At 39.6% G+C, this 27,476-nt stretch overlaps 1 protein-coding gene across 1 annotated transcript in view; it reads left to right on the forward strand.

The window, feature by feature from the left end:
- The window catches only part of TPK1 (thiamin pyrophosphokinase 1), a 304,393-nt gene that overhangs the window by 174,331 nt on the left and 102,586 nt on the right, over positions 1-27,476 (forward strand). The window contains 2 exon segments of the mRNA XM_036407049.2: positions 4,328-4,423; positions 23,969-24,115. Coding sequence (XP_036262942.1) covers positions 4,328-4,423; positions 23,969-24,115 — 243 coding nt within the window.

Consider the following 27,476-nt stretch of genomic DNA (forward strand, 5'->3'; position numbering starts at 1 on the left):
GTAGGAGAAGAAGCAACAACCACAATTTGCAATACAAGAGATCCCCATTTGCCACTGGGAGAGAAAATTTCACAAGAGTGGTCAAGCACAGGAAGAGGTAGCCCAGGGAAGTGGCATCTCCATCTTGGGAGATGTGACTCCATTTCCAGCTAAACCTGGACCGGAAAGGGCCTTGAGAAACCTGAGCAAATCTAACGTACTCTTAGCAAGAGATCAGACCAGATGACTTTGAAAAGTTCCCAAATGAAGTAGTTCTGAGAATCTATAGCCTTACCCAGTTGGTCAGTGAAATATTAGGGTAAAGAGGGTACATTACTGTTTGTGAAGGTGAAGTCTAGGGGAAGGAGAATGTTTGGAGATAACATTTAATTTATATAGGTTTCTTAAAATTTATTTGTCAGTGCTGTGATTTTGAGAGAATCTACAGGCTGTCTCCTTTCTCCTTGTTTTTCTTGAGGATGTGTGGCATTAGCACTATACATAAGCACATCTATTTGAGTTTGATAGCTCTAAGTTGAGCCTCTGTGCTCAAGTATTGTTAAAAGACTGAACTGAACTGAATGTCACTGGTGCACCCACTGAGCACAGCCAGATACAGGTTTCAAAAGATAGTGTTAAATGGTTTGCCATAGGAAGACCTGGGAGATAGAGTACACATTAGGATATTTTATGTATTCTGTTCTAATTATGTTCCCTTACTCAAAAAGGTTACAGAAAGAAAAAAAAAAACATTACATTCTCTTAATAAAAGATTAAGAAGAACATGGGAGAATGGGCAACTACACACTGCTTTCTGCAAACACACAATGTCCTGTGATTTGTAACATTTCTTAAAATGGGGAAATGCCGAGATGTTCAGATTGACATTTCAGTGCCTCTCTGAATTCAGTGTCTGTCTGAAATATAGGGTTCAACAGTCCTATTAAGTGTGTCTGACACACTCCTTCTTTAGCAAAGTGCCTCCCATAGCTGCTATAATATGACAGGACAGCAAAAGCCTCATACTCATACTCATGTCTCATCCTATCATTCACCAAAGCTGTATCATCATCAGATGAAATCTATTGTTTTCTTTCCTGCTGTGTGCTATTGATTTTTCTAACCTTTCCTAATGTTAAATTTGTTTGGCTTTTAAACTTTCTTACCAAAGGTTAATGTCATTAAGTTGAGCGGGTATCTATAAAACTACATGTGTTATTGCCTATCTTGTGTTGCTATACTGTCCTTTCATTAAACTCTGACTGCATTGGATACCTCTGTCTTGAAGATTTTTGTCATTCCAGAATAATGCAGTGAAGGTTGAAAGGAACTGCATTACAATTGTCATCCAATTCTATGGCATAAAATATTGGACTTGATGTGTCAGGAGCAGCAGATTTATCTGAGGCTCTTATACCATCAGCAAACGTGAACTGCACAGGCATTAATTTCAGCAAGACTGTAAAGAGGATGGAGGATCCAGTTCTGCTGCTTGTCCCCTCCCCTGTTCAATCTAACCATACCAGTCTCTTTGACATTGTGGCAAAAGGAGCAGTACTAAAATCTCTACCAATTCTACAACTGGCTATCTGATGTGGAAAGAGAATGAGAAATTGCAGTTTAATTTGAAGAAAGTGGTGGCTTTAATGGTAGCACTCTATCAACATTTTTTGACATGATGACCTATAGCAGTACTTGTGTAAAGCATTAAAGGTATGGGTGAGTAATGTAGTGAGTAAACAGCTCCAGGCACTTACAAGCACCAGCTCTTACTGTACTCACAGGTACTGCCTTTAATGAATAGTGCATCTGACATCCCATTCACATATTCACACTGCATTCCAGTGTTAGGTGTTTGAGGCCTTTTATTGTGAATTTGCACAGAAGACAGTAGCAGGACATACGTTGTCTATGCATGGTGCAGCAGAGTTTTTTCTGGGAGCAGAATGACCTTCAGTGCCCTCCAATCACTATGCTAATGTTATCTTGCCTTGGTAGTGCCTTGCAGTTCCTCTAGAATAATTTTTTGTCAAAGAACATCCTGAGATGCTAGGCAAGAATTAAACTTAAGAGTAATGTTTCTAGTAGTGGCATAAAATAATAAGTCATAGTTTAAAGTGTTGTAGGACATCATTAAAAAAAAAAAACACAAAAAGAAAAACCACAAAAAAAAAAAAACCACGGAAAAAACCAAACAAACAAAAAAAAAAACCCAACCAAAAAAAAAACCCAGACACCTTGATATTCCTTATGTGGAAAGTAGAATTGCAGCCTACCTTCTGCTGACAAACCTAACTGTTCAAGATCAGGTTTGTTAATTTGTTAATGCCTGGAGGAAGGAGTATTTTGCTAAGGGAGAGTGGGGATTAAATTTTTCATTCATAAATTGGTATCTAGAAAATGCTTACTTCTGCCAATGCTGTGAAGCCAAGGAATGGCCCTGGCAAAAGATAAAAGGCTTGACTTCTCTACTGCTAATTTAAGAGCTGGCAGCTGAGGTTGTGTCTTCTCCCATACTCAGCAGCAGCTGTCCCTGCTGCTGATTTAGTCTTCATCTGTCATGTTCTCAAGCTGCTCAGAAGCTGTCTGAGAAATACTGAGGTCCTGTCTGTTTATGGTTTCTCACAGCTTGGTCTCTCTTCCCACTATCAGTGCTGATATCAAGACTGTCTGAGAGCACCCCATTCTTAGTGAATGGGACACCTTTTCATTTAGAGTACCTTTGATAAACAAGTTCCCTTCAGTGGTTTTCAGATCTGACTGAGCTTTCCTGAGTGGGACTGAACAACCCTCTACCTTTCCTGGGCTCCCTGGGTATCTCTGGCTGCTGTTGCCAAACTCACATGTTCATTATGGGCTCCAGATGGCCTGTGTCATGTCCCCCCCCTGCCAATTTTACATTTTTGGTCTTTTCTAGAGAAAAGTGAAGCTATGGCAGCTTTTCAAATAGTTTTGTGCTTAGCACTGAGTGCAGAATCCACGTACCTTTTCCCTCACCACTTTGCAGGGGAAGCAGCATCACTTCTGCAATGGAGGTCTCTGATTACATGTGCTGTTGCAGCTACATGATGCTTCATCTTGGCAAACCTATTATTACTACTTGAAAAAATATTTAGAGCAATATCAGGTCGCAGAAAGAGGCTGCTACTTTTGACCAGCTTTCTTTCAGAAGTTTTTGAGAAGTGTAATAAAAAACCTGTTATTATCTTTTCACTTTTCTCTTCTACTTTATCCTAATCTCCAACTGCCTGATGATTTTATTTGGTTTTATATGCATTCTGGCTGTGTGGGAAAGCATTTCAGTGATAGTGTGTCTTCCTATTGGAGGCTTGTTACTTTGTTGCATGATATTCACTAAATTCGGTGCCTTCGCTAATCTTGGAAATTTTGTCTTCTCTACCTTTATTTTTATCACCAAGGTAAAGGCAACTTTAACATTTTTATGTTGGCTTTGTTGTTTGGGTTTTTTTCTGATGTAACAGAGTGATGTACTTTATATACAGAGGCACACATACAAAGATTCTGTATTCTGAATGCTTTTCTCTTATCAGTTGTTATTGTGTATAGCAGAAACATAAAATCTGTCAAGTAAGACAAAGCTAGGAGGCTTTTAAGGGAACCTTGAAGTAGTAGGAGAGGGAAAGTCTAAATCCAATGTGTATGATTCTAATTTTAATTCATAATGCCGTATTAGATATTTTTTATTCCTTAAACCTCTTTGAATAGTGACTTTATGAGGTAGATACACTTCCCTTCTCCTGACTCAGCTTTTTATCAGAGGCTTAGGAATTGCCTTAGCTTTCAGTTAAGAAATCTGAACTCCTGCTCTTCTCTAACATGTTCTCAGCCATAATACCCCAGTGCAAGGAAATTGTTGTTGAACCACTGCAAATTGACTGCAGTACAACTGCACTCTTTCTGGGGTGCTTGAACACTTCTGTGTGCTCACATTTATACAGGTTTGAATGTATGTAGCAGAGACATAGTAAGTGCAGCACCAGAGAGGACAGTCATTTTCCTGAAAATTACCAATCACCCAGGGCTCACTACACCAGAATTTGTCCATCCAGCAGACCACTGTAAAACATACTTATCCAAATTCACAGATGTACTCAAATGGCTTTGAGTATATACTCCTGGACCTATCAAGCTGCTGGTTCATAATAACTAGTTGAACTGGGACCTACAGTTACTGGGCTCTGTAAGGGTCTTTTGCTTAATCCTGCATCTCCATGCAGAGACTCTGAGTGGTTGTCTGCAGTTAATTTCACCAAAGATGTCATTAGTTCTTAAATTTGAAAAATTACTGACTTTTTTTTCTCTCTCTGTTTTGTTGCTTCTTCACTAGGGATGTGAGTTAATTGAGACCATGGATCAGGACCTCACAGATTTCACCAAGTGCCTTCAGATACTCCAGAAAAAGATAGAGAAGAAGGGCCTCCAGGTAAAGACAACACTTTTTTTTCTTTCTGTGTTTCTTAGTAATTACTCTTTTTCTCATTGTATTTAGGTTAATCTTTCAAGTTTGCACTGAAATGAAACTATTTTCCATAGCCTTGACATCCTGTAGTTTTGCCATAATTTACTGCACATTTGTAAGCATTGATGCTTCTGCTAAAAGGAATTACAAAGTGTGTCGATGAACAAGTGTTAGCTTTCTTAAAAGGCAGCTTGTATTGATTTCTGTTAATGAACTACCCAAAGTGCAGAAGACTGTTGTGGCTGGTGTTCAAAGCAAGAGTTCCACTTTGGCATGTAAATATATTTTCAAGTCTTGGCACACTAAGTCTTGATGTTCATGTTCATTCCCCTTTCTCTAACCTTTCAAGGGTGAAATGGAGAGGGGAAATCTTGTCATACCAACATTACAAATGGTAAGCAATACTTCCTTCTGCAAAATGTTCCCTTGGAATCAAAGGCAGACTTTGCAGAGCAACCAGTGCACTAAACTTAAAAGAAGCCATATGGAGTTGTCCATCTCTTTTCATGGGAAAGGCAAGGGAGTCAACATTCCCTCTCCCCTTCCACAGGAGGCCCCCTTGTTTTGTCTCTGAGATGCACAGGTGAAATTCCTTGGGAATTTTCAAATGTGATGAGTCAGCGGCAGATGAGCTCTTGGGATTGCTGCCCTTTCCTCTCAATGGAATAGTGATTCATAAGAGCTGACCTCTCTCTTCTGCTCTTCATGTATGAGTGAAGAGAGGGAGCAGCTGCTGCATCCTTCACCCACAGTGAGGACAAGAGGCCTGTAAGAAAATTAAAACAATAGCACAACATGGAAAGGGATGTGTAAACCTCTTTTCCCATTTTCATTGTAGCAGGATAAGAAGGTTGTCAATTTCCTGAGATCACCATTCTCCAACAAAGCAGCAGGGGATTGAAATGCCTATACCCTTCTCTCCTTCTTCCCTCCTCACTCCAGGCTGATAAAAAATTCACCAGTTTTTGCTTAAGCTGCTTTAAAACTTCTTGTTCTTCTAAAGACAACAAATGTCCGTGGGACACTTTGGAGTGCTGTCACAGAATACCCATCTGCAATTGCATCTCAATAAAATGCTGTTGTTCATCAGGGGTTTTTTTCTCCATCAGTATAGACAGAGATGGGATGGTTTCACCATACACTTGTCTTACTGTCTGGCTTTGAGCCAGGAAACTCTTTATAAAACAGTTTATTTTCTTTCCCCCTATAATTTTTCATCATGAGAGCTCAGAGATGTGTCTTTGCATCTAGGACAGGAATGGTAATGAGTGCCATTGGAACAGATGAGCCACCTATGCCTAGGATTTGTTTTGAATTTGGCAAGTAAGGTGCTTTCCTCCTAATAGAAATGCCCTTTCAATGAAGAAGAACTTAAACACTTCTTGGATTCAGTTCAATCCCAGCTATTACTAGAGAGCAAATTTTTTAAGCTGTTACAAGAGGTTTTATGATGAATAATCAATGTGTGGTTAAAATGAGAGCAATGGGAATATGACAGCTACAGCAGGTGTGTTTAAACAATAAGTAGTCTATTTGTAAAAGTTAGAGTTCTGTGATCACTCTCACAGTAAAGCTGTGTTTAATTGACTAAAGGAAACCACATTGTGATCTTTGAGGATATTTTTTAAAGTATAAGCCTGAGTGTAATTGCAGCAATTGTGCAGTGTTCATGCCAATGCACTAAATCTAAAATTTCAGTTCAGTTATAATTGTATGGTGTTACATGTAAGAGATGTGCTTTAAATACAATCTGAGTTCTTCGGAGGTGAAAGAAGTAACACAGATAAATTTTCTAAAATGAAGCACCATGTTCATTAAATGCTAGCTACTTCTTGTTTGCTGTGCCTGTTCCATAAAACATAATAAGATGCTATCTTATTCATGCACTCTAGATAAAGCATAATGCATTTCTGCTTCTGCTCTTCTGCATTCTCTGAGTAAGGAATTTGAAGAAGTCATTGACTCCACTTAGGGAGATAAAATGTGAAACTTAAGCAAATGTAAGACTAAACTGTATCATAATTCTATAAATTATTAGTTCAGTTTCTAATTTGCCCTTTGTTCAGAAGTATTGGTTGTAATTCTTTAGTAGGAGGTTTGATGGTTCTTCAGAATGTTCTGATGATGCAGAGAGTAACTTGATGTCTGGTCCCTGAATGACACAGAGATTCTGAGCGCTTGCAAAATACACTGGCCTCAGTTTATGCATGCAACCTCTTGGCTCTTCTGAAACTCTAGCCTCTTTAAATACCTAAATTTGCACTTAATTTAGGTTTCTTTATGGGTAACAATTCTGCCATAAAAAATGTCAAGAGGTATGACAACAGACTGTTCCGGCCATAGACCTAAAATCTTTGAGGAGAATGCAAATATTTTCAGCAAAGAAAGCTGCTGTTGAATTCTGTGGTCACCTGAGAGGTACACACACAGCTGAGAAGAAAAGGCAGTCCAGGGTCTGAAAATTAGAAGTGGATACAGAAGGGGTTCTTCATCTGCATTTGTGTTTTTTGAACTCAAGGACAAACTTGCATGTCACAAAGTGGAGTTATCTTCCTTCTGCAAAATGTCATAAAAGCTTTTTCTTTAGCAGAGAGTATTAACTAAGTGGAATATGTCTTCCTGGTGCCAGAAAAAATATGTTTGTCTCCAGTTTTGTTTTTGTTTTTTTCCCCACTCTATTTAAAGCACTTGTCAAAGAGGAATAAGACAAAGAGACACTACAAATTTGTTTTCATGTGATTTATAGTTGAAGTTACGAAACAAGGAAGGTATCTCTTTAGTATCTTTAAAAAATTGATGCCACAGTCCTGCTGTGTTTGCTGCTATTTCTGAGTAGCAATATGTTAAGCTGGGAAGTTAATTGCATTCAGTGCATACCTTGGATCCACAATCCCACAAGGTAGTTTGTCTGGATGAAATTCAAGTGCGAGTAGCTGAGGTGTTTAAAACAGGCCTCCCTCCATTGGTCAGAGAATAAATTAGCATTTACCTGCTATAATGAATGGATTAAAATTTCTGCTCTGATTTATCAGTCACCTCTATGGAAGTTCTATGTCATGGAGGTTTTTGAGCTCACTTGAACATATGCAGATGATATTTTGTTCCGAAGGGATTAGGTTTGTGTAATTTACTTTCTATGTCTCTGTGCCTTTATCCTCCTCCTTTTCTTTCTTCCTGTTCATCCAAATAGCTTCTGAAGAAATAACTTTTGAATAGAGGAATAACATATTGAAAGACAACTGTGTCAAACAGTTTTCTTGGAGGTCAGCTGAGTGAGAATGCAGGTGAGGTAGACACTCAGTGCCCCTACTTGTAAAGAAGGATGCAAAAAAAGCTTAGATTTTTACTGGTAGTTAGTTTGATAAGAGCCTTAGAAATTTCTTTACCACAAGGAAATATGTAGCTAGAGTTGATGGTCAGCTGAGATGCAAATCAGGGAGAAAAAATACCTTGTTAGTTTTTGAACTTGCTCAACATAAAGAGCAGGGATTCTGTCTTCTGGAATAATTAGCCAAATTCATGATTCATGACTGCTTTTTCCTTATTTTTCAAATAAACACTCTTAGAATAGTTTCTGAATCCTCAGGGTAATTATTTTCTGATTTACATTGCATATTTTGGTTGCAAAGCCAAGTCATGCAGAAAGCAGCATTGCAGTTATTTTGTGAGATCTAAGTCACCTAATTATATGTATATATAATTACATACTGCAGTGAATTTTAGAAAAGGCAGTACCCTGCATATGTGCAAGCTAGAATCAGTCTCAATCTTCCCTCTCCACAGCCCTAATTCATTTGTGAATTGCATTTCTATTGGATGGGTGAAACAATGAAGTAACACCAGAAGAATTTGACTCCTGAAGTTTCTTTCCAACCTAAAGGCTCTTAGATATTTTTCTTTCTCTTTCTGCATGACTGTGAGTATTTATGCACACACATGCACATGCAAGTATGTATATAAATGCACATCTTTTCTGGTAGTGTTCCTTCCTGGCCCTAATTGGTGCTTTTTAAATGTCTTAATAACTCTGTCTTTATTGCTGCTGTGTGTGTCTTTCACATTGTTTATGGTCTATTAGGTGTGCACATTTTGCTTTACTGCTTTAATCACTATTTTATTCATTCTGTAGTTATGTGAGTGCTTTCCTTTCTTCATTACAAGACCTTCAAATAAACTTATGTCTGTCTGGTACTACTTTCTGTTCTTAATTTTCTCTCATCTTAACATAAGCTATTTCAAGAAACCAACTGAACAGGCAAAATGATAGGCAAGCTTACAATAACTCTTATTTAGGGATCAACAGATCTTGCATTAGAAGTGTGTGCTATTATCTTTGATTTGCAGATTGGAAAGCAGAAGTACAAAAGCACTTTGTCCACAGCCTACCAGCATGCTAGTGGTATACTTGGGAAAGATCCTCCAATTCCCAATATTCATCAAATGCTCTTTCAATAACAGCATCTCAGGTCTCAGCTTGTAGCAGCTAATGCCAGTGAGAACTGAGAGGGTGTTTATCAATTTTGCAGCTCGAAGAAGAATACTCATAATATAAAGATAGATTTAAGCCATTATCTTTATCTCAGAGTTACAAACTGTACTTTCCTTAACTGTTTCATCTAAAATACAATTTAGTCTTAAAACTAAGCTCTGGGACTTTTAATTTAGCTTTATTATCTTTTCTGCTTAAAAAAAGTTAAAGCAGCTCATTTGGTTATATGGGCTGAAGATATAAAAAATGAGTTTTATTGAAACCCACACGCCTTTTAGTGGTTTAATGTTAGTGTGTTTAAATTGATAAAAGCACCAGTGTCAGTATGAAAAAGGGAAAATATCCAAACCAACTCTTCCTAAAAACCCTTGGCAATAAAGGGATACTCTACTAACATTTCCATTTTAAAATCACGCTTCAGAGGTTCAATCAGTCAGCAGTCTAGGGTATTAATTCTTTTAAGTGAATGCAAGCCTTCTTCCCTTTCTACTTTTAAAAAAAGTGTCAAATCAGTCAATTTTCTTTTATATTGAGCAAGGCTAAACAAGTTAGTGAAGTCCTGTGTTTATAAAGTGCCAAAGAGAAGACAGTGATGTTTATGTATCACCTTCAGCTATGCAGTGTTCAAACACCCTACTAAGCCCTCTTTGGTTTGTCTTTATATGAGGAAAAAAGGCCCTGAAGGAAAACCCAAAGTACCCTAAAACAAAAATCAGATGTTATTTTAAAAGAGAGTAATTTTTTACATAAAGACAAGTCCCACAGAGAAAAGGTATAATTATAGAAATACTGGGCTCTATTTGGTTTAGTTTTGGTTTTGGCTACCAGCTGAGATTATTCCTGATATGTGGCTTTTTTTAGCAGCAAATAGATCAGTTTCCTTTCCTGAATAAATCATAATTTTGCTGCTCATGTTGGTAGCTGGTAATTTCAAGATGGAACACTACTTGTTTTCATTTCTGAAGACTTTTGGGTATCCAGAAGAGTAGTGGGAATGGCTCTTAAAGCAAAGATGAGGAATGAGGATAGTCTGTTACCAGGATTCGAGAACAGGGATGTTACAAAAATACCAGACTAGGGGGGGGAGGCAGACTGGAAAATCCCAAAGCTAAGCTGACATGAAGCTGAAATGTGAAGCTTTTGTAAGAATCACAGGATGTTTTGGGTGAGAAGGTATCTTAAGGATCATTTAGTTCCAACCCACAGCCACAGGCAGGGACACCTTCAGCTAGACCAGACTACTCAGGGTCCCATCCAGCCTGGCCTGGAGCACTTCCAAGGATGGGGCATCCCTAACTTTTCCCTGGAACCGGTCCCAGTGCCTCACCACTGGACCTGAAGGACCATAAGGACACTGAAGCTTGTGGATTTATTGCCAAATCCTATCTAGAAGGAAGGGCTGAGAATAAACCTGTTCTCTTTTGGTGGCACTTCTGAGTTTTTCTTCTTAATGCTTCACAGGAGAATAAAAATGCAAATGAGATATATTTTAGGGGAAGTTAAATATGTGTAATGAAAAGGTTCTTATTCTGTCAAGTGTTGCATCAAAAGATTTTTCATGAGTTATTAATAGTAATCTTCTTCATAAACCTTTCCTGTCCAAAAGAAACAAATGAATCTGAAGTGTTTCCTGCTAATTCCACTTCTAAAATGCAGAATTTCATAATACTTTTCAACAGCAGTAAATCCCTCCTTTAGGGCGTGTGGTGGTTTGACAGGAAATATGTTTTCTGGGATGCTGTGGTTAGGCCAATGGATGCTCAGATTTTAATATTGGCACCTAATGTGGCCATTGGGACATTGGATCTGCCTCTGAGCACACGGGGTTAAAGCAGGGCTCTGCCCTGGGAGGCTCTCTTGGGTTCGGGTCAGTGAAAGGTTCAGAGCTGCCCTGCCCGGCTGCGGGCTGGGCGGGGCAGGGGCAGCCATGGGGCCGGGTGAGGTAGGCCGGGCCCTGGGCAGAAGGAAGGGGAAGGCCCCTGCAGGATGGAAGGGTGGAGGAGCACTGAGAGGCATCGGGCAGCCACCCACCCCCACACCCCCTCCCCGGGAGAGACAGAGAGAGAGCTGGTGCCTGTGCTACCTTGAAATTTAATAGTGTAATAGTGGCCAGCCGAGAAGGAGAAGGGGGGGAGCGGCGAGAAGGTGCCTGGCAGGGCAGCCGTGGGAGTTCTGGACAGACAGAGCCTCAGATTTTTAACCCTTGTCTTGGATGATGGAAACCTTACAGTTGCTAATCCTCCTGGAGCTGAATGAGAAGAGAGATAGAGATAAGAGGAAATGGGCCACGAGAGAAATAGAGAAGAACTCAGGTGGAAGAGATGATGGAGTAGTTTATGCTGGACTCTTTTTGTGTAGCCATGGACAGAGCCATGTTTCCTTGTGATACAGAGACTGCATTCTAGGGGGAGGCAATGCCTCAGGACCAAGAGGGTTCGGTGTGGGTACCCCTCAGCCCCAGGGGGTGAAAAATATGGGGGGGACAGAAAGTTGAGACTGCGCCTTTTTGGAGTGGGACGAAGTATCCTTAAAAGTCGACCCTAGAAGCAGCTCTGGTCTGTGTTCAGTGGTGAGAGCACTGGACATGAAAGGAAGAGGTCACCATTGGCACAAGAAGGACTCTTTCTTCTCTTGATGAACTGAGGATTGAGTATTCTGAAGGGTGGTGCCGGACTGAGAGTCGATGATTTGGGGGATGTATTGTATTGGGAATTTGGTGGGGAGGATGAGGAGATGTATTTGTGCAGTTTTCATTTTCCTTGTGTGTTTCTTTTTTTCCCCTTTCCCTTGTAGTTTAGTTAATAATTTTTTTCCCTAAGTAGGAGCCTGCTTTGCTTATTCCTGGTCACATCTCACAGCAGAAACCAGGAAGAGAGTATACTCATGGGGGCACTGGCATTGTGCCAGTGTCAAACCATGACAGGGCATCAGATATATCCTTGAAGACTATTTTAACTCTTACGGTCCAAGTCTGCCTTCAAGGAATGCAGTATCTAATCCATCTTTCCCACTGCTGAATTATTTTAATGCTTCCCATTGTAAAGGGATGGCAAAATCCATTTCTGATAATACGGGATATCAGAACTTGCCAGTTCCCAAAGAGAAACCTTAATATGTAAAGTGTCTTCCTGTTCCTCTATAGCTGTGAGCATCAAGACACACTGAGTATCTTTGCCTTCAAATAATTTTATGCAGTATGGGTGTCTGCAAGAACACAGTGGATCACATACCAAGAAATTTTCTGATGTAATCCTTGTATGCTCTACTGGGGCTTGTATTGGACCTATGGTTATAATTTTTTAAGACATAAACAGGGCAGTGATTCTGGAGAACACATTGATTTCAGTTTGTTTGTTTAAAAAAGTTAGATCCCATATCAAGCTTTGGGGAGAGTAAGAGCAAGGGGAAAAATACTGTTTATTTAGGCAGTTCAAGGGATTCAAGAGATCAAGGATATGCTCATTAACCAGACTGCAGAAGCTAATGAGGAAGCTAGCAACTGTTCTCTCAACTTAGTTAAAGGCTAAATATGTTTGAAGCAGAAAGCGTGTGGTTACTACAGGCAATGTACTGTTCCCTTTGCAACCACCAATTTTGCTCTGTTTGTAACTTTCTCATAGGAGATGTGATTCTCCTCCCCCTTTCAGCCCCTTCTGCTTTGCAGGAGCACAGCTTCCCTGAGAGCAGCTATTGCTGATCTAACTGCCCCCATGCTGGGAAAGTGGTTGGGCTACAAGGACATATCATTATCCTCAAAAGACTGTCATACTTGCATGGGCACGGTCGTGATCATGGATATTGTAGGGGGAGATCTTGAACAGCCACGTCTTTTGACACCAGCAATTTTTTTGCAATTCAAGGACTGAGACCTCAAGTTGTTGCCTGAGATTTTCATAAATAACTTGGGTTTGGCTTTTTCTTTGCTTGACACATGAATGCTGTGGTGTAATGAAATCTCCCATAAGTTACAACTGTTTTTATTAGATTCTGTTTAGTTAATGGAATGTAAGTTTATTGTTAAGCATATTAAGAAATTTGAGCTAATATGATAATTTTTAACTGCAGATTATAATAGAGCATTTTTTACAACTCAAATTGGTTTCTTTTTACTAAATTGAGATGCCTGTCGAGAATGACAGGTGTTTTGGCTGTTGCAGAGATAGTTTCATAAAAACTTCTAGCAGTTTTCTACATTCCTGAGTATAGGAAACACTGGCTTTAGAGAGCACACTTTCATAACTTCATGAAAGTGATCTGGTCCTTAAAGCAGAGGGTGAATCAATCAACAAATTAACTTTTTCTGTGGCTTCTTTTTTTATCCTATATTCAAATAAATGGCTATTCAAATAACTTATTTAACCTAAGTAATGTATATCAGAATTCTTCCTTACTGGTTTTGGATTATTTAGGGATTTTGCCATGACATATTCCCTCTTTTTATAATGTTGTATGGCCTTTGAACAGCCTAGAGAAACAGTGAAATTGTAATTTTGGTAAAAGCTTTTGAAGCGGTGGTGGCTCTTCCTCTTCTTTTCTTTTCCTTTCCTTACCTAGAAAGGAGTATTGGCACAGAGGGGAGAGGAAGGTATTAAAACCATTGGGAAGTAAAAGTGTGTGGCTGGTGCTACACATAAATGTTTTAGCCTGAGGCCTCATTGTTTTCTGCAGTCCTTTGGCTTTTCCTGACATTTAACTCTGCACCTCTTTGCTGATACCAGTGCTGTTCAAGAAGGGGCAGAGGGGTGTATAGTAATTTAACTCTTAAAAATATTGAGAAAATGAGGCAGCCTGGTAACATATGAAAGGCCCCTACAGTATTCCCACAGTAAAATAAGGCAGCTCAACAAAGATAGGGACTTTAAGGTTCATAGCAGAGCTGCCCTGGCAACCAGGCTTTGCTAGTTCTGATGCTCGAGATATTCCTTATTAAGTCACCTGCCTTTTACTTTGCCACTGACAGGGGATGGTTTCTTCAGCTTGACTAAAGAACCCATCAAATTTCTTTTTTAAACAACTGAACAACTAAGTACTGAACAATTAAAGCTCAATATTTTCTGCAAATTAAATGTGAACATAAAAGGTTTACAGCTTCACAAGCGCCTCCAGTTAAAGAAATCATGCTTCATTTCTTTTTAAGTGTGTGGCTAAATTTATACGGTCTAGAGGACAGTGTAGAAAAATAAAATACACTGTATATTTGCTCAGGCTATGTTTAACTTACCAGCTCTAAATACTGAAACTACGCTGACGAGGAAAATTGACATTCAGATCATAATGTACTTCCTTCAGTATAAAAATATGTCCAGCTTCTTTGAAACAAATGTATAAATTCAAGACTTCTCTCTGCAAGTCTGAACTCCCTTAGGAAAAAAAATGTCATTGTGTACTGCCCAAGTATTCAGTGAAATCACTCAAAAGAGGAACCATTCCCAGAATGGGGCCTAAGAGACACAGGAAAAATTTTCCGTCTTTAGTTTCAGGTCTTCTATTTGTCTCTAGAGTATAATAGGACAGGTTATTATTCCCTTGTTCATCATGAAGATTAATGTTCAGACTGGCTGAAAATATTACTGTTCTGTTGGGACCTATTGGGAGATCTTCAGACCTGTGTGAACCTGAGTTTAAACATTTTAAATAGCAGAGCTAACACCTCACCCTAGCTAGGCACAAGTGCCTCAGGCTGTTATGTCCTCTGTGATGCTGCTGTGGGAGAGTGAAGGTCCTCCAAAGCTCTGCCATACTTGTGACATCTTTTATACAGACTTCACTGCTAAATGTTACAGTGGGAAAGTGCCTGAGTCGTTACTCTTAACTCAGATGAAACAAACAAAAAAAAAAGTATATCTGTGTGCGTGTGTGTGTATATATACATATATACATATATATATATATAAGCTATCTATATATATATGTAGTATTTATATATAGTGTGTGTGTATATATATAGTGTATATATATAGATAGATATAGATATATACTATTTATATATATAAACTGTAGGAGAACATGAGAAGGAAGGAGCAGCAGAGAGGAGCTGGTATGAACTGACCACAGTCCCCTCTTTCCCTGTGCCACTTAGGGGAATGGTGAGATAGAGGAGTAAGGAATGAAGGAGTGAAGCTGAGCCTGTAAAAAAGGTGGGTGATGGAAAGGTGGGTTTAGTTTTGTATTTTTTTCCTCTCTAATTTGATTTTTAATTGGCAGTAAATTAAATTAATTTTCCCCAAGTCAAGTCTGTTTTGCCTGTGATGGTAATTGATAATTAACAACTTCCCTGTCCTTGTCCTGACCCATGAGCTTTCTCATCTCATTTTCTCACCTTGTCCTGTTGAGGAGAGGGGGTGAGAGAGGCTGGATGAATGCCAGGCAGCCAGCTGAGATTAACCCACCACAGAGCTCTAAGGGAAATCAAAGGGAGGTTGTCAGGGCTCATGGAGATGTGCAAAGGTGCACAGACTCTCACTGATACAGGATATAGATCATGTTTGTGGCCAGTAGGCAGAACTTGCAGTGTCTGATCCATCAGGTCCTGAGTAGCCAGGGATCTTCCTGTACAAGACTCTGCCAAGCAGGCTGCAGCAGGAGCCACAGTCCACGACAAGGCTCCCTGGTTTGGATCATGATTTATATCCACTGGGGGAACAATAGAAGCTTTGAAGAGACACACTTTGCAACTGAGAGCCTCTTCCCTGTGCCATGTCCTTCCCACATGTTGATGCTGCAGGACTGGGTTAACCTCCAGCATGGGCTGCAGACTGGCTCTTGTTGAGGGGTGTGGTGCAAGAGTCCGCGTGTCTCTGAGCTGTTATATGAGTCCAGTCCAGCTAGCTCAGACTCTAGCCCATACGATCTTGCATAGACAGAAATAAAGGACGAGAAGCGCTCTTCTCCACGTGGGGACGAGTGTCCTGTTTATTGGCTTGGGACAGGACACTGCTGGTTGCAGCGACCACCCAAGTGGAAAAAAGGGCATGGCACCCTTGCAGTGGAGTTTTATACCCCAGGGGATGGGGGTGGGGAAAGAGGACCGCAGCCAATGGGATACCACTGGGGAGGGGTGAGGGGAGGGGTAACCAGGGAACCAACCACCAGGGTGTATTGGCAGGGGGGTGTATGAGGGAGAGACCATGTGATGGGGGAGGGGAAATAACCATCCACATGACATAACATACTCAGTACAAATTTCCCATCACCCAGTGCAAAACAACAACTAAATAAACTATTTAGTGCAATACAACAGTGTGGGATCCACACAGGATAAGGCATCAGCACAGGCGGTGGGGGTCCTGCTGGCTGAGAAGCAGTGGGTTGTGCTTGTGTTGTCCTGCTCATCTTGTGACAACATGGAAGTGTATTGGAGGGATGGGGAGAAAGGCTATTATCGTAAAGACTGAGAGACAGAGTTAAAAGAAATGTGGGATACAAAGCTCACAATGAACAGATTCTCTTGAAGAAGATTTTTTTCCTTCCTTGAATTGCTCATTGATGAGAGTTTGTAGTTATTTTCTTATTTTAACTCCTGGAGGCAGGATTCAGAATGAATAAAACCACAGCATGTGCCAAACACAGCTTTTGGCGCTGGAATTAAGTGGCTATTAGATCATGGAAGATATTTGCTTGACCATTTTAGTGTAATCTTTCAAAAGCCTTTTGAAAAAGCTCCTCATACAAATCCAGGACTTAGTTTCTTAGGGATATGACAGTTTAGTTATTGATTTCACATTTCCATGGTGGTGATACCACAGTGCGCACTGTGGATTACAGTAGTTCAGTTATGGGAAGAGAAAGGTTAGCTTGTGAATTTTTTATCATACTGCTTTAAAAGATGAGAAGATTTTATGATTTTCCAGAAGACAAATGATTGATAGTCCTGGAATCCTTGTTCATTCACAAAATAAATGTGTCTGGATCAAAATCAGCACACGTTTTTCTCCAAAGCATCAGTAAACAAATGCTCGTAGAAGTGTAGCTTTTACCTACTCAGCACAGCATGGTAGCAGTCAGGAGTACGGACAAACCCTTCACCAGAAAATCTTAGGCAATAAGGAATTCCACTGACCCTGCTCTCACACACAGAAAGAATTGTAGAGCTTTGCTCCAGTTGACCAGCAGTAGCAGAGCAGGAGTTGTTGGTGTCCCCTCCCTACCTCAGGCACAGTGAGCATTGTTTGACCAAGGTCAGACAAAAATATTCAGTATGAAAGCAGGAAGTCTAATTCAGATTGCTTCAAATCCAGCAGTTCACAAGGATTTTGTTGATTAGGTTTCTTTAAGTAATAAAGAATTAAGTCAATGGTTATGAAATTCATGCTCCACAAAACTAATGCTGGCTTATGTTATATACACTCTCAGACATTCCATTTACCTGCAAAAGAGGGCAAAGCCAAAGCTTCATTTTTTAAAATGAAATAGTTATTAAACCAGAGAAGTAAACACAAATCGATAGTAAAACCAACCTTAAAAAAATGTTTCCAGCAACTCAAGTCTGTTTCTGGATTTTGAGATTATCTTTTTCATTTCCATCTTGCCATCATACATGTTTCTTGCTTTAAGCAGACAAATGCAATCTGTCTGCATACTTATTGTCATTACCAGAGAGAATTAGTCTATTATTCGAATAAAAAGCATTACCAGTAGAGAAAGCACTTGGGTGAAACGGTAAGAAAATGATGATAAAAAGCAAGAAATGCTTTGTGAGGGAGCTGGAACAATGTAATATATAGATTAGTGGAGTCAGTGAGGTGAGGATGAAGCTGACTGAAGGTTATCATCTCAGGTACACAGACAGGATGGTAGCCTTTGACTGAGAGCTTTTGTTCCCAGAAAGAGTCACATGACTGAAGCAACAAGAAAATTCTGGCTAAAGTAAAGAGGATTCTACCTGAGCAAAGTTCAGATGCTGCTGTGTGGTTCAGCATCTCATTTCTGCAGAAATGAATGCCATACCTTTTATGTAAAACACTGAGCTAGGGAGCCAGTATATTGTTCACTCAAGCAAACAATATCTTGCTACATATTTAACATTGGATTGTGGGATTTTAGTAGTCCATGAAATTTACATTGCAATTTTGAGGATGATATAAAAAATTACTTATGTGGCCAGCACTAGAGCTCCGGCACACGCTATGGGCAAATGAGTTAAAATCTACTCTGGCCCATTTGTTATCAAGAGAAGTGCTTGGTGTGTTTTTAAGTCTTTGGTACTGAAGCTGATGCAAGGACCAGAAAATAACTTAAACCACATCCTGAGCTGACAAATTGCCTAATGAAGAAGAAAACGCTTTTCTTGTAAACTGCCCAAAACTGATGAAGTGACAAACCAATAAAGCAATAATAAATGTAACATTCACACTACTGCTTGATTGTTCATTTTTCAACGCGAGATACTTATATGTATGTGTGTGTATATATATATATATATATCTATATTTCAACATATAATAAACTTCCAATATGCTATGCATATTACTACAATAATTTTGTTGTCTATGTCATATTCCTTTAAAAATTAAATTAAAGAAATCATCTTATGAGTTCTAGAAAATTAAGAAAGGCTGTGGAGATGAAAGGATTTTAGCGAAGTGAGAAGGTGCTAATAACCCACTATGTTCCAATCAGATATCTAACCTGAAATTGGCATACTAATATCTTGGATATTAGCAATGGGTGGTCTCCATGATCTCAGAGCAGGGGGAGGTTTAGTCATGACTCCAGAACTTTTACAGGGTCTTGATTACTCTTGCCTTCTTTTTTTCCTTTAGGGGAGATCTTTGCAGTTCGTTCAATGCTGCTGGTTGTTGTTAGTAAATTTGTTTCCTTTCATCTGCCCACCTCCCTGAGACTTAGGCATTTTTGTTTGCAAGTTGTCAGGCTAAAAGTGAACTCATGGGGAAGAAAGTCCTTTGAGTTGTCTGTCCTCTCCCTGGGGAGAGGATTTCTTATCAGAGATAATGAGCATGGTTTTGAAAAGAGTGTGCATCATTTACTGTCAGTTTGAGCATTGGACTTCACTCTTACAAGTCATGGTGATGCTGTCATTGCAAAGCTAGGTATTGCTCTCTTCACCCACTCCAGGCAGTTCCCAGCTTCCTGTGTCCTTAAATGCATGTTCCTCAGTCATAAAGTGAAAATCTTCTTTGTATTTAGCCCATTTATACTAGAAAGAGGAATGTCAGCTGGGCCAGCTTTCACAGTGTCTAATTTAGCAAGCCTGCAAAGAGTTTACAGCAGGTTGTCCATTTCAGTGGTCTCTGAGAGTGGAAGCAGGAACCTGAGCAACTTCATTCTGATGTGGTGCGAGCCTCAGCTCCCCCTGGTTACTGCACCCTCTAAATTACAGTTTGCAGGAGAACAAAAAGATATGTCCCTGAATTGCCAGCATAAAGTTTTACTCTCTGCTCTCCTCCTTTTGACTGCCCTGCTCTTTGATAGTGACTTCTAAAACTTTCTCAAGACATACTAACATTTGGGTGTATCTTTGTCATGGTTTGACACTGGCACAATGCCAGTGCCCCCATGAAGATACATTCTCCCTGGTAGCTGCTGTGAGATGTGACCAGGAATAAGCAAAGCAGGCTCCTACTTAGGAAAGAAAAGAACCAGAACTTTATTAACTACTCTACAACTACAAATAAAAAGGAACACACACATACAGGGAAAATGAAAACTTCACAAATGCATTTCCTCCTCCCCCCACCAAATTTCCAACACAATACATTTGTTCCTCAAATCACCAACTCTCGGTCCAGCATCACTTTTTAGACAATCAATCCTCAGTTCATCAAGAGGAGAGGAGTCCTTCTTGTACCATGGGCTTCCCCTGGAAACACAGTCGAAGCCTCGTGTGTGTCTGTGTCACTTGTGGCACCGCCCGGAGTGCATCTGCCGTTGTGACTTCTTCCTTTCCATGTCCAGTGCTCTCACCACTGAACATGGACCAGAGCTGCTTCTAGGGTTGTCTTTTTTTAAGGATGCTCTGTCCCGTTCCAAAAAAAGGCACAGTCTCTCCTTTGGGACACCTGTCCCCACAATCTCTCCTTTGGGACACCTGTCCCCCCCATATTTTCACCCCCTGGGGCCGAGGGGCACCAACACTGAACCCTCTTGGTTCTGAGGCCATTGCCTCCCCCTAGAATGCAGTCTCTGTGTCACAAGGAACATGGTTCTGTCCATGGCTATACAAAAAGAGTCCAGCAAAAGCTACTCCATCATCTCTTCCCACTAGGATTCTTCTCTATTCTTCTACTATCTCTCACTCGCCCAGACCTCTCTCACACTGGCCCATTTCTTCCTCATCTTCCACTCTATCTTCTAGGAGAGGTCAATGTTCTGTAAAGTTCTCATTCTCCAAAAAGGGGTTAAAAGCTCCTACAAGCGGCCGGCTGAACCCCCCCCCCTCTTCTCCGTCCCAGCCGTGCTGCCGGCGCAGGCCCATGTTTATCCAGTCTCAAGGTTACAGTCTCAGGCAGCGGCTCTCTCTCTCCTCTCTCTCTGTGTCTCTCAGGGGGGGCTGCCCGATGGCTCCCGGTGCCTCTCTCTCTCTCTCTCTTCCACCCTTCCACCCCGGGGCTCAGGCCTACCTCTCTTGGCCACATGGTTTTCCCCTCCCCCTGCCCAGCCAGCAGCTGGGCCGGGGGAGAGACCCGAACTCTTTCCCGCCGGAAACCCAAGAGGACCCTCCCAGGGGAGAGCTCTGCTTTTACCTCCGTGTTCTCAGAGGCGTGTCCATGTCTCAATGGTCAGGTTAAATGCCAATATTAAAGTCTGAATATCCATTGGCCAAAAACACAGCATCCCAAAAAACACATTTCCTGTCAAACCACCACAATCTTTTAAAGATGACTAGATCCTACACTTAGATCTTCAACTATTTCTAAGTTAAAGCTTGATAGCCTTTAAAGATACTGTGCATTTTATTCAGATTATAGATAGCCCAAGAGAACGTGCCTGCAATGATATAAGGTGTTCTCTTTAGTTATTTATGATTTTATGTCCTTTTTTTCCAGGAAATGAATGACACAGTGTGAAAACAAATTGTGTAAGGGGACTGGTGATGGAACATTTGAGTGAAGCATGGACATTTCAATTGAAGTACAGAGTGTTAGTCAAATGTTGCCTGCTGGGCTCATTAGCAGTAACAGGATTAATTCTGTGGCCTGTGGTATGCAGGAAAGCATAGTGCAAAAATGAATGGCCTTTCTTCTCTGTACTGTGGGAATATCTAAATGTACCAGTCCTTGGGTATTCACGTTGTCTTAGGTTCTAGAATGACACAGAGTTGTGTACATGCTTTCATGGCACATCCATTTTCTTAAGTTCTTGGTAGAGTGACAAGAGCAGTGATTGCAGGGATTGAACTGATTGTTTTGTTAGTTTGTGATTTTTGTGTTGTGTTTTTTAGGTTGTTTTTCTTTTTTTAGCAGAGGTGATAGCTTTAGAATAAAAGGGTTCTTGAGGTTTTGGCTGCACTTAGCCTTTTTGTGTTTTGGTTTTTTTTTCAATAAACAAAGTCTGAATGCCTAGACCTTCAAATAAAAGCTCTGAAAGTCCTGTGATGTCTGGATTCCTGTCACTTCTGCCAAGATTATGCAGTGAAAGGTGGTACTGTAAACTGTCATAGAAGTGCAGAATTTTAGCTTTTCTCTTTCTCTGTTCCTCTCATACTCCAGCTGGGTTTGTTTGCATACCTGCCACATGCTTGTTTCTCATTTTCACAATCCATGCAAACCCTAAATAATAGATACATTCCCTTTTCAGATATCTTTATTATCCTTCTCCCAACACAACTCAACCCCATACCTCTGATTTATGAATGCCTTTTCAACACGCCTCCACTCCATGCTATATTGGTTTTATTTTCTTCCTTTTTGGTAACCAATCCACAAGACTGCACTGTTCCAACTGAATAAGGAGTAAGACTTTGAGCAGGATTCTGTATTACTTGAAAATAGAAGAAATGGTTCTTTTGCTACATTTTTCTTCAACTTGCAGCTCTCTGGCAGTCTCTGCCACAGAACTCTGAGGTTCTGTGAACTTCATAACTTGATCTGGGTACTGTACTTCATGGGAAGCACACATGTGGTAATAACAAAGGGTTTACAAAGGAAAGAAGACACCTCTAGAATGTTATTGCATCGTTTCAATTCCAAGCCAAAGGAGCTATGTATCTCCTTTATTCCTACCTTTTATATTGGTACCAATCATCAAAACCAAAAAAACCTTGTTCATATATGGTGAGGCATATATACACCAATAAACTATTACAGTAGTTGCTTGGTTTCTTGAAGACTAATCTAGGCTAATATTTGAGCTTCAGTCCCATTGCTTAGTAGAAAAACAACATACATGTGGATGCTGATCCTTTGTCAAGCCACCTTAAGTTCAGTGTGGTTCCAGGTTAGTAAATCTGATTTTCTCCATGGCCTCTCTTGGGGAAGGAGAGGAGCATTTTACTGCTGGCTGTCTGGTAGGGAGCTGATGGGTGTTGGTTGGTCATATTAGTAGTATTATTTTCAGAGAATCAATCCACCCTTTTAACTCACAGTCATCACCAGTCGAACAAAAGCAGTTTGTTTCTAAAGTGGAATCAATAAAAGGGAAAATATATGATGGTATTATGGCTTAGCTGGAAACACATGCTTTTTGCCTTTTGCTATTTTGTCTTCTGTTTAAAGGTAGGTTTTCTTACCATCCCTATTCTCTTGGTTGTACATTTGGCCTGTGTGATCCATAATCTGCACAGAAAATACATGCTGTCAGCAGTACAAGGATAGGTTTTTTTGTTTCAGGGTTTGCTGCTAGTGTAATGTGTTATATTGATCCACTCTGGCCTCTGAAGAATTTTCCAGGTGGTGATGAGAAAGATGGTGTATCTCTTCAAGACCCTAATTTTCATGCAAAACAATATTCAACAGAATCATAAAGCCCTAGACGTGGTAATAAAAATAGAAGCTGATGCTATTAATACATCATTCCAGATACACAGAGCACCATTATGTGGCTCTTGGGTTGAGTAAAATTTCATTTAATCACAGAAACCGTAGACTTAAGCTCTCGAAAGTTGGAAACTTAACCAGATGGCCATTGTCAAAGCAGCTTCTAAAGACTTCAGAGCTGCAGTGTCTTAGGGCCCTAAATATGACTTAGCATTAGCTCTTTAAAATACAATTGCTGAACATAACTGATCCTCATTATGGAAGTAATAATAATAATACTTTGCACTCAGTGACCTTTTATTTAAGTACCTAAAAGCTCTTAACCAAGTCTTTTGAATACTACTTTTCTGTTTATAGGAAATGAAGTGTTCAGAGTCTGGAACACCTGTGTGAGAGAATTGAGCAGGAGCATGGCATATTGGAAGCAGTCAGAGGTGTTTTCTGTGTGACTGGGACTGGAGACTGCTCCTGTGGCTGTCTGTCCCTGACAGCTGGGAGGTGATGTCCTAGTCACTTGGGGCAGAACTTTCTATACGGTGCTACTTTTAATCTTGAACAGGGCCTGCCTTTGAGTGGTATTGCTTGTACATTGAAATGCTGTATGGCAGGAATGAGAATGACACATAATGGCCTAACCTGTTTATTTCCTTTATTTGCTCTGTGAACTGTGAGTATAATAATGAAATGATGGAAAGAACTGGGGGTTCTGTGCTCAGATATGCCACGCTTACCCAAGGAGCTTCCGTGTAGAATGATATATCCTAGATTCTATATACTCAGGACAGGCAGGTTAGTACCTTCAAAGACTGGCCAGTATTTTAGGGAGAATGGTTATGATCTTTTAAAAAGTGCCACATGTTGGCCATGGATTTATGGTGCTTTAATACTCAGCTTAAAAATCACGTAACGGTATTTATCGGTAATGGGAGTAAATAACTGTATTTGACATTTGCTTTTCTATAGTCAGTAGTTTTGGGGGGTTTTGTTGGTTTTTTTTTCCCTCAAAATGATTTTATTGTGGATTTTCAGCATCCAAAGACCACTCCTGAGACTTTTCTTGGTGAGTCTTTTTGTTCTGTCTTTTAGGTCGATGTGATTGTGGCTCTGGGTGGACTTGGAGGACGCTTTGACCAAACAATGGCATCGGTGGAAACGCTTTTTCATGCAACAAATATCACTCCTTCTCCAGTGGTAGTTATCCAGGAGTGCTCGCTGATTTACCTGCTTCAACCCGTAAGTGTTGTGAAAAGTTACTTCGTAATAAAACTGACCTTTCACCCACGCTGACACCATAGGTCTTGCACCATTGAATGCTTGCTTTATCAGCTGTGTTCTGTAGGCTCAGAGCTGAAATATAAAATACATTGCAGGCAAGTGGACAGCAAATGATGGGCTCTGAATTCCTCCTTTGGAAAATTTACGTTTAATTTGTTCACAATAAACTTGTTTAAAAGGGGAGAAACCAGAAAATCAGAAAGTATGAAGACTGAATTGGATAAATATAGAATATTTATTATAAATGGGAAAAAATATTAATCTTTTAAATTAGATTCCAGTAAGTCTAAATTTAGCACACACCTTTTTACATGTTGAGTAGCAATACAGATGTCTTCAATAAGAGGAACAAAGAAAAGATGTGAGAGGATTTATGAGGGAATTCCTGCCATACACATCAGCAGAGCTTGCATGTAGTCTGAGTGGCACAGTTCATTATGATGGGAATCCATCTAGCATCAACGAGGGAATTTATTTAAGATGTGTTATTTCTGTGGATTTTCAGATCTGTTATGGCATTTATTGATTCATAAAACAACACGCACAAAATATCTTGCTGATCTTCTGCTTCTGAGATTTAAATTAAAGGCAAATCTAAACATCAAACACCTTTCTCTAACAGTGATTCATTTATTATTTTGAAAATATGTTTTCCCTTTGGCAAGGTTTCTAAAAGCTTGCCTAACTTTCCCAGTTTCTCTTGGACGGCTTATTCTATTAAAATAAATAACATTCACAGGTAAGTTTGACACAACCTTGCACCTTGAAGATGTGCTTCAGTGTAATTTGAGAAAAGCATTAATGAAGTTCTATGAGATTATAGATTTAAAGCCACAGGGGCAGGTGCTCTATTAACAGTTTGAAACACTGTGTCTGCAGGAAAGATAGTAGGCACAGGAGCTGTTTTGCCAGTATGATGAGGAATTACTCTGATCATTAGTTGCACAACTAAATAGATGGAGGCAGCAAGAGTGAGGGGTAAAGAGAAATAAAGGGTAACTCTGGTAAAAATCTAAAAGTCAGGAGTAACTTGCTTGTAATTGATCTGCGAGTGCAGTACTTTGCTGACAAATGTAAATTTCTTTTAGGGTATTTTTAAGAACATGTTGAAGAACTGAAATAAAGTGGACAATTTCCTGTTTAACTTACAAAACTCTTACTAAGACTGGAAAGATTTATAATTATTTTCGTTCATCTTTTCCATAAGCAGCTTTAAAATGCAATGCGTAAGGTTGCTTTCATGAGTCTTCCATGAATAATTAAAGCCTTTAAAACTTGAAAAAAACAACATGATCTGTGCATTTAAAATAGAAATGGGAGGTTGCTAATTGTTTTGTTTTCTGGAAACTTCTTTGTTCTATTTTTAATAATGCTGTACAAAAAGCTTTTAATATTTTTTGTAGATGGGCAGAGTTCCACAGGAAACTTCAGGCTGTTTCTAGCTTACAGAAATAAGGGGCAGATATAGGGGCAGGCCATTTAAACAATCTCAGTGCTAACTTTGACACAAAATTGCTTTTCATTGTTGGTTTAAACTTGTCACTGTTGGCATTTTCAGTCAACTGTTGTGGATAATAACAGATAATAACATTAATCCTGAATAGTTGATAGTTGGTTTTCTTTTAAAAAGTGAGTAGTTTATAAGCTGAGAGACACAAGGATCCTAAGTTTGAAAGTACTCTCGTTTTTTGTTGGTTTGGTTTTTTTGGGGGGGTGGGGGGGGTGGGGTTTTTTTTTTTGTTTTGTTTTTTGGGTTTTTTTTTTAATGGAGTTCAGCTTGATATTTTTCTCTTCCAAACAGCCACAATCATGACATTCTCTCTTTTCCCTCTCTTCCCTTTGTAATTTAAAACCAAGGTAGGAGGGAGTTTAACACAGTGGGAAACCCACTGACTGTTCGAAATGCAAGTCTGGAAACTGTGCAATAAATGAAGCAAGGTTTTGAGCTTCAAATGCTGATGCAAATTATAAAGTTGAGAGCATGTTGCTTTTTTTTGAACGTAGAGTGGAAACATTTCTATAAATGTAGAAGTGAAACTCTCTCTCTTGGGAAGAAGAATCTGATCTTTATTGGATTCTTTGGGTAAAATATATGAGCAAAACATAATTATGGTTTTGTTTGCAAATAACGTTAGCCTTTGGTTCATTATAGCAGGAGAGTGGTTCTCTGTCATGTGTACCTAGGCAGAGTCTAAAGTGTCTGGATACAGCACATAGACTGGTAATTCCTTAGGAGCCCTAGGAAGGATAACAAGGGGAGTAACAAGTCAAGTTGCTGAATTTATAGTTACCAGTGCAGAAACTAAGAGGAGGGTAGTGTGAGTAGATATCTAAGGCCACCAAAAATCTATTAATTGTTTGAAAGAGAGAGATTTCACATTGTTACAATGTTGGTGTAGAAGGTTATGGTAGAAGAAATACATAAATACTTAACACACTTGTAAAGGGTCCACAGCATTTCAGGAAACATTATGGGCTTGCTAAAAGTCTTCAGGGTTGGAAGAGGAAGACGGCAAGGACAATGCCTGATTTGGGATCTAGTGCAGACTACCAGGCAAGGTGGACCAGGTAAACAATGCCTTTTTTCATCAGCCAATAACATTATCCAAGTGCTGAATCCAAGTACATTATCCAAGTAATTAGAACTTTGACTATTGAGGCATTTCTTGGGAAATAGACAGACAGTGCAAGTTTTTGAAATATATAGATAAAAATGTTTTCACATGGAAAGCAAAGAAAACCACAAGGAAGTCAAGTCTCTTATGTTTATTTCTGACTTTTAAGGATGAGCTCCTGTAAGGAAAAGAAGAAAAAGATGGGAATAATTACATCCCATAAATACCTGTCTACATGCTCTCTATGGAGAAACGGGGTGGGAGGCTGAAATGTAGATATATAGACTGTAAGTATGTAAAATTAGATAAATTAATTTCAATATATGTCAAACCACTAATAAAATATTGAAGAAAAGAAAGCAGGCATGAAATGACTTGCACCTATGGAAGGGCCCACACAATGAGAACACAGTTTGTAGCTACAGTATTTATAAATTGACAGTGAAAGATTTTCTTTTGTCTAAATGGTAAAGGAAAACTAATGACAAGCAGCCTAAATGAGCACATTTGCTCAAAGCAAAATATTCCTTTGAGCAGATAACCAATACAGTTAAAATCAGTGCCAAAGTCTGAGGAATTTAAATTGCTTCAGAGAAAAAGCAAATAAAAGATTGAGCTGCCTTTGATTCTGCCAACTCCAAGGGCTGTTATTTTCTGTGTGCCATGCAACACTAATTAGGATAGCAGTCAGAAACAGGGAAACT

Source organism: Molothrus ater, chromosome 1 (assembly GCF_012460135.2).
Source record: "Molothrus ater isolate BHLD 08-10-18 breed brown headed cowbird chromosome 1, BPBGC_Mater_1.1, whole genome shotgun sequence".
Classification (NCBI taxonomy): Eukaryota; Metazoa; Chordata; class Aves; order Passeriformes; family Icteridae; genus Molothrus; species Molothrus ater.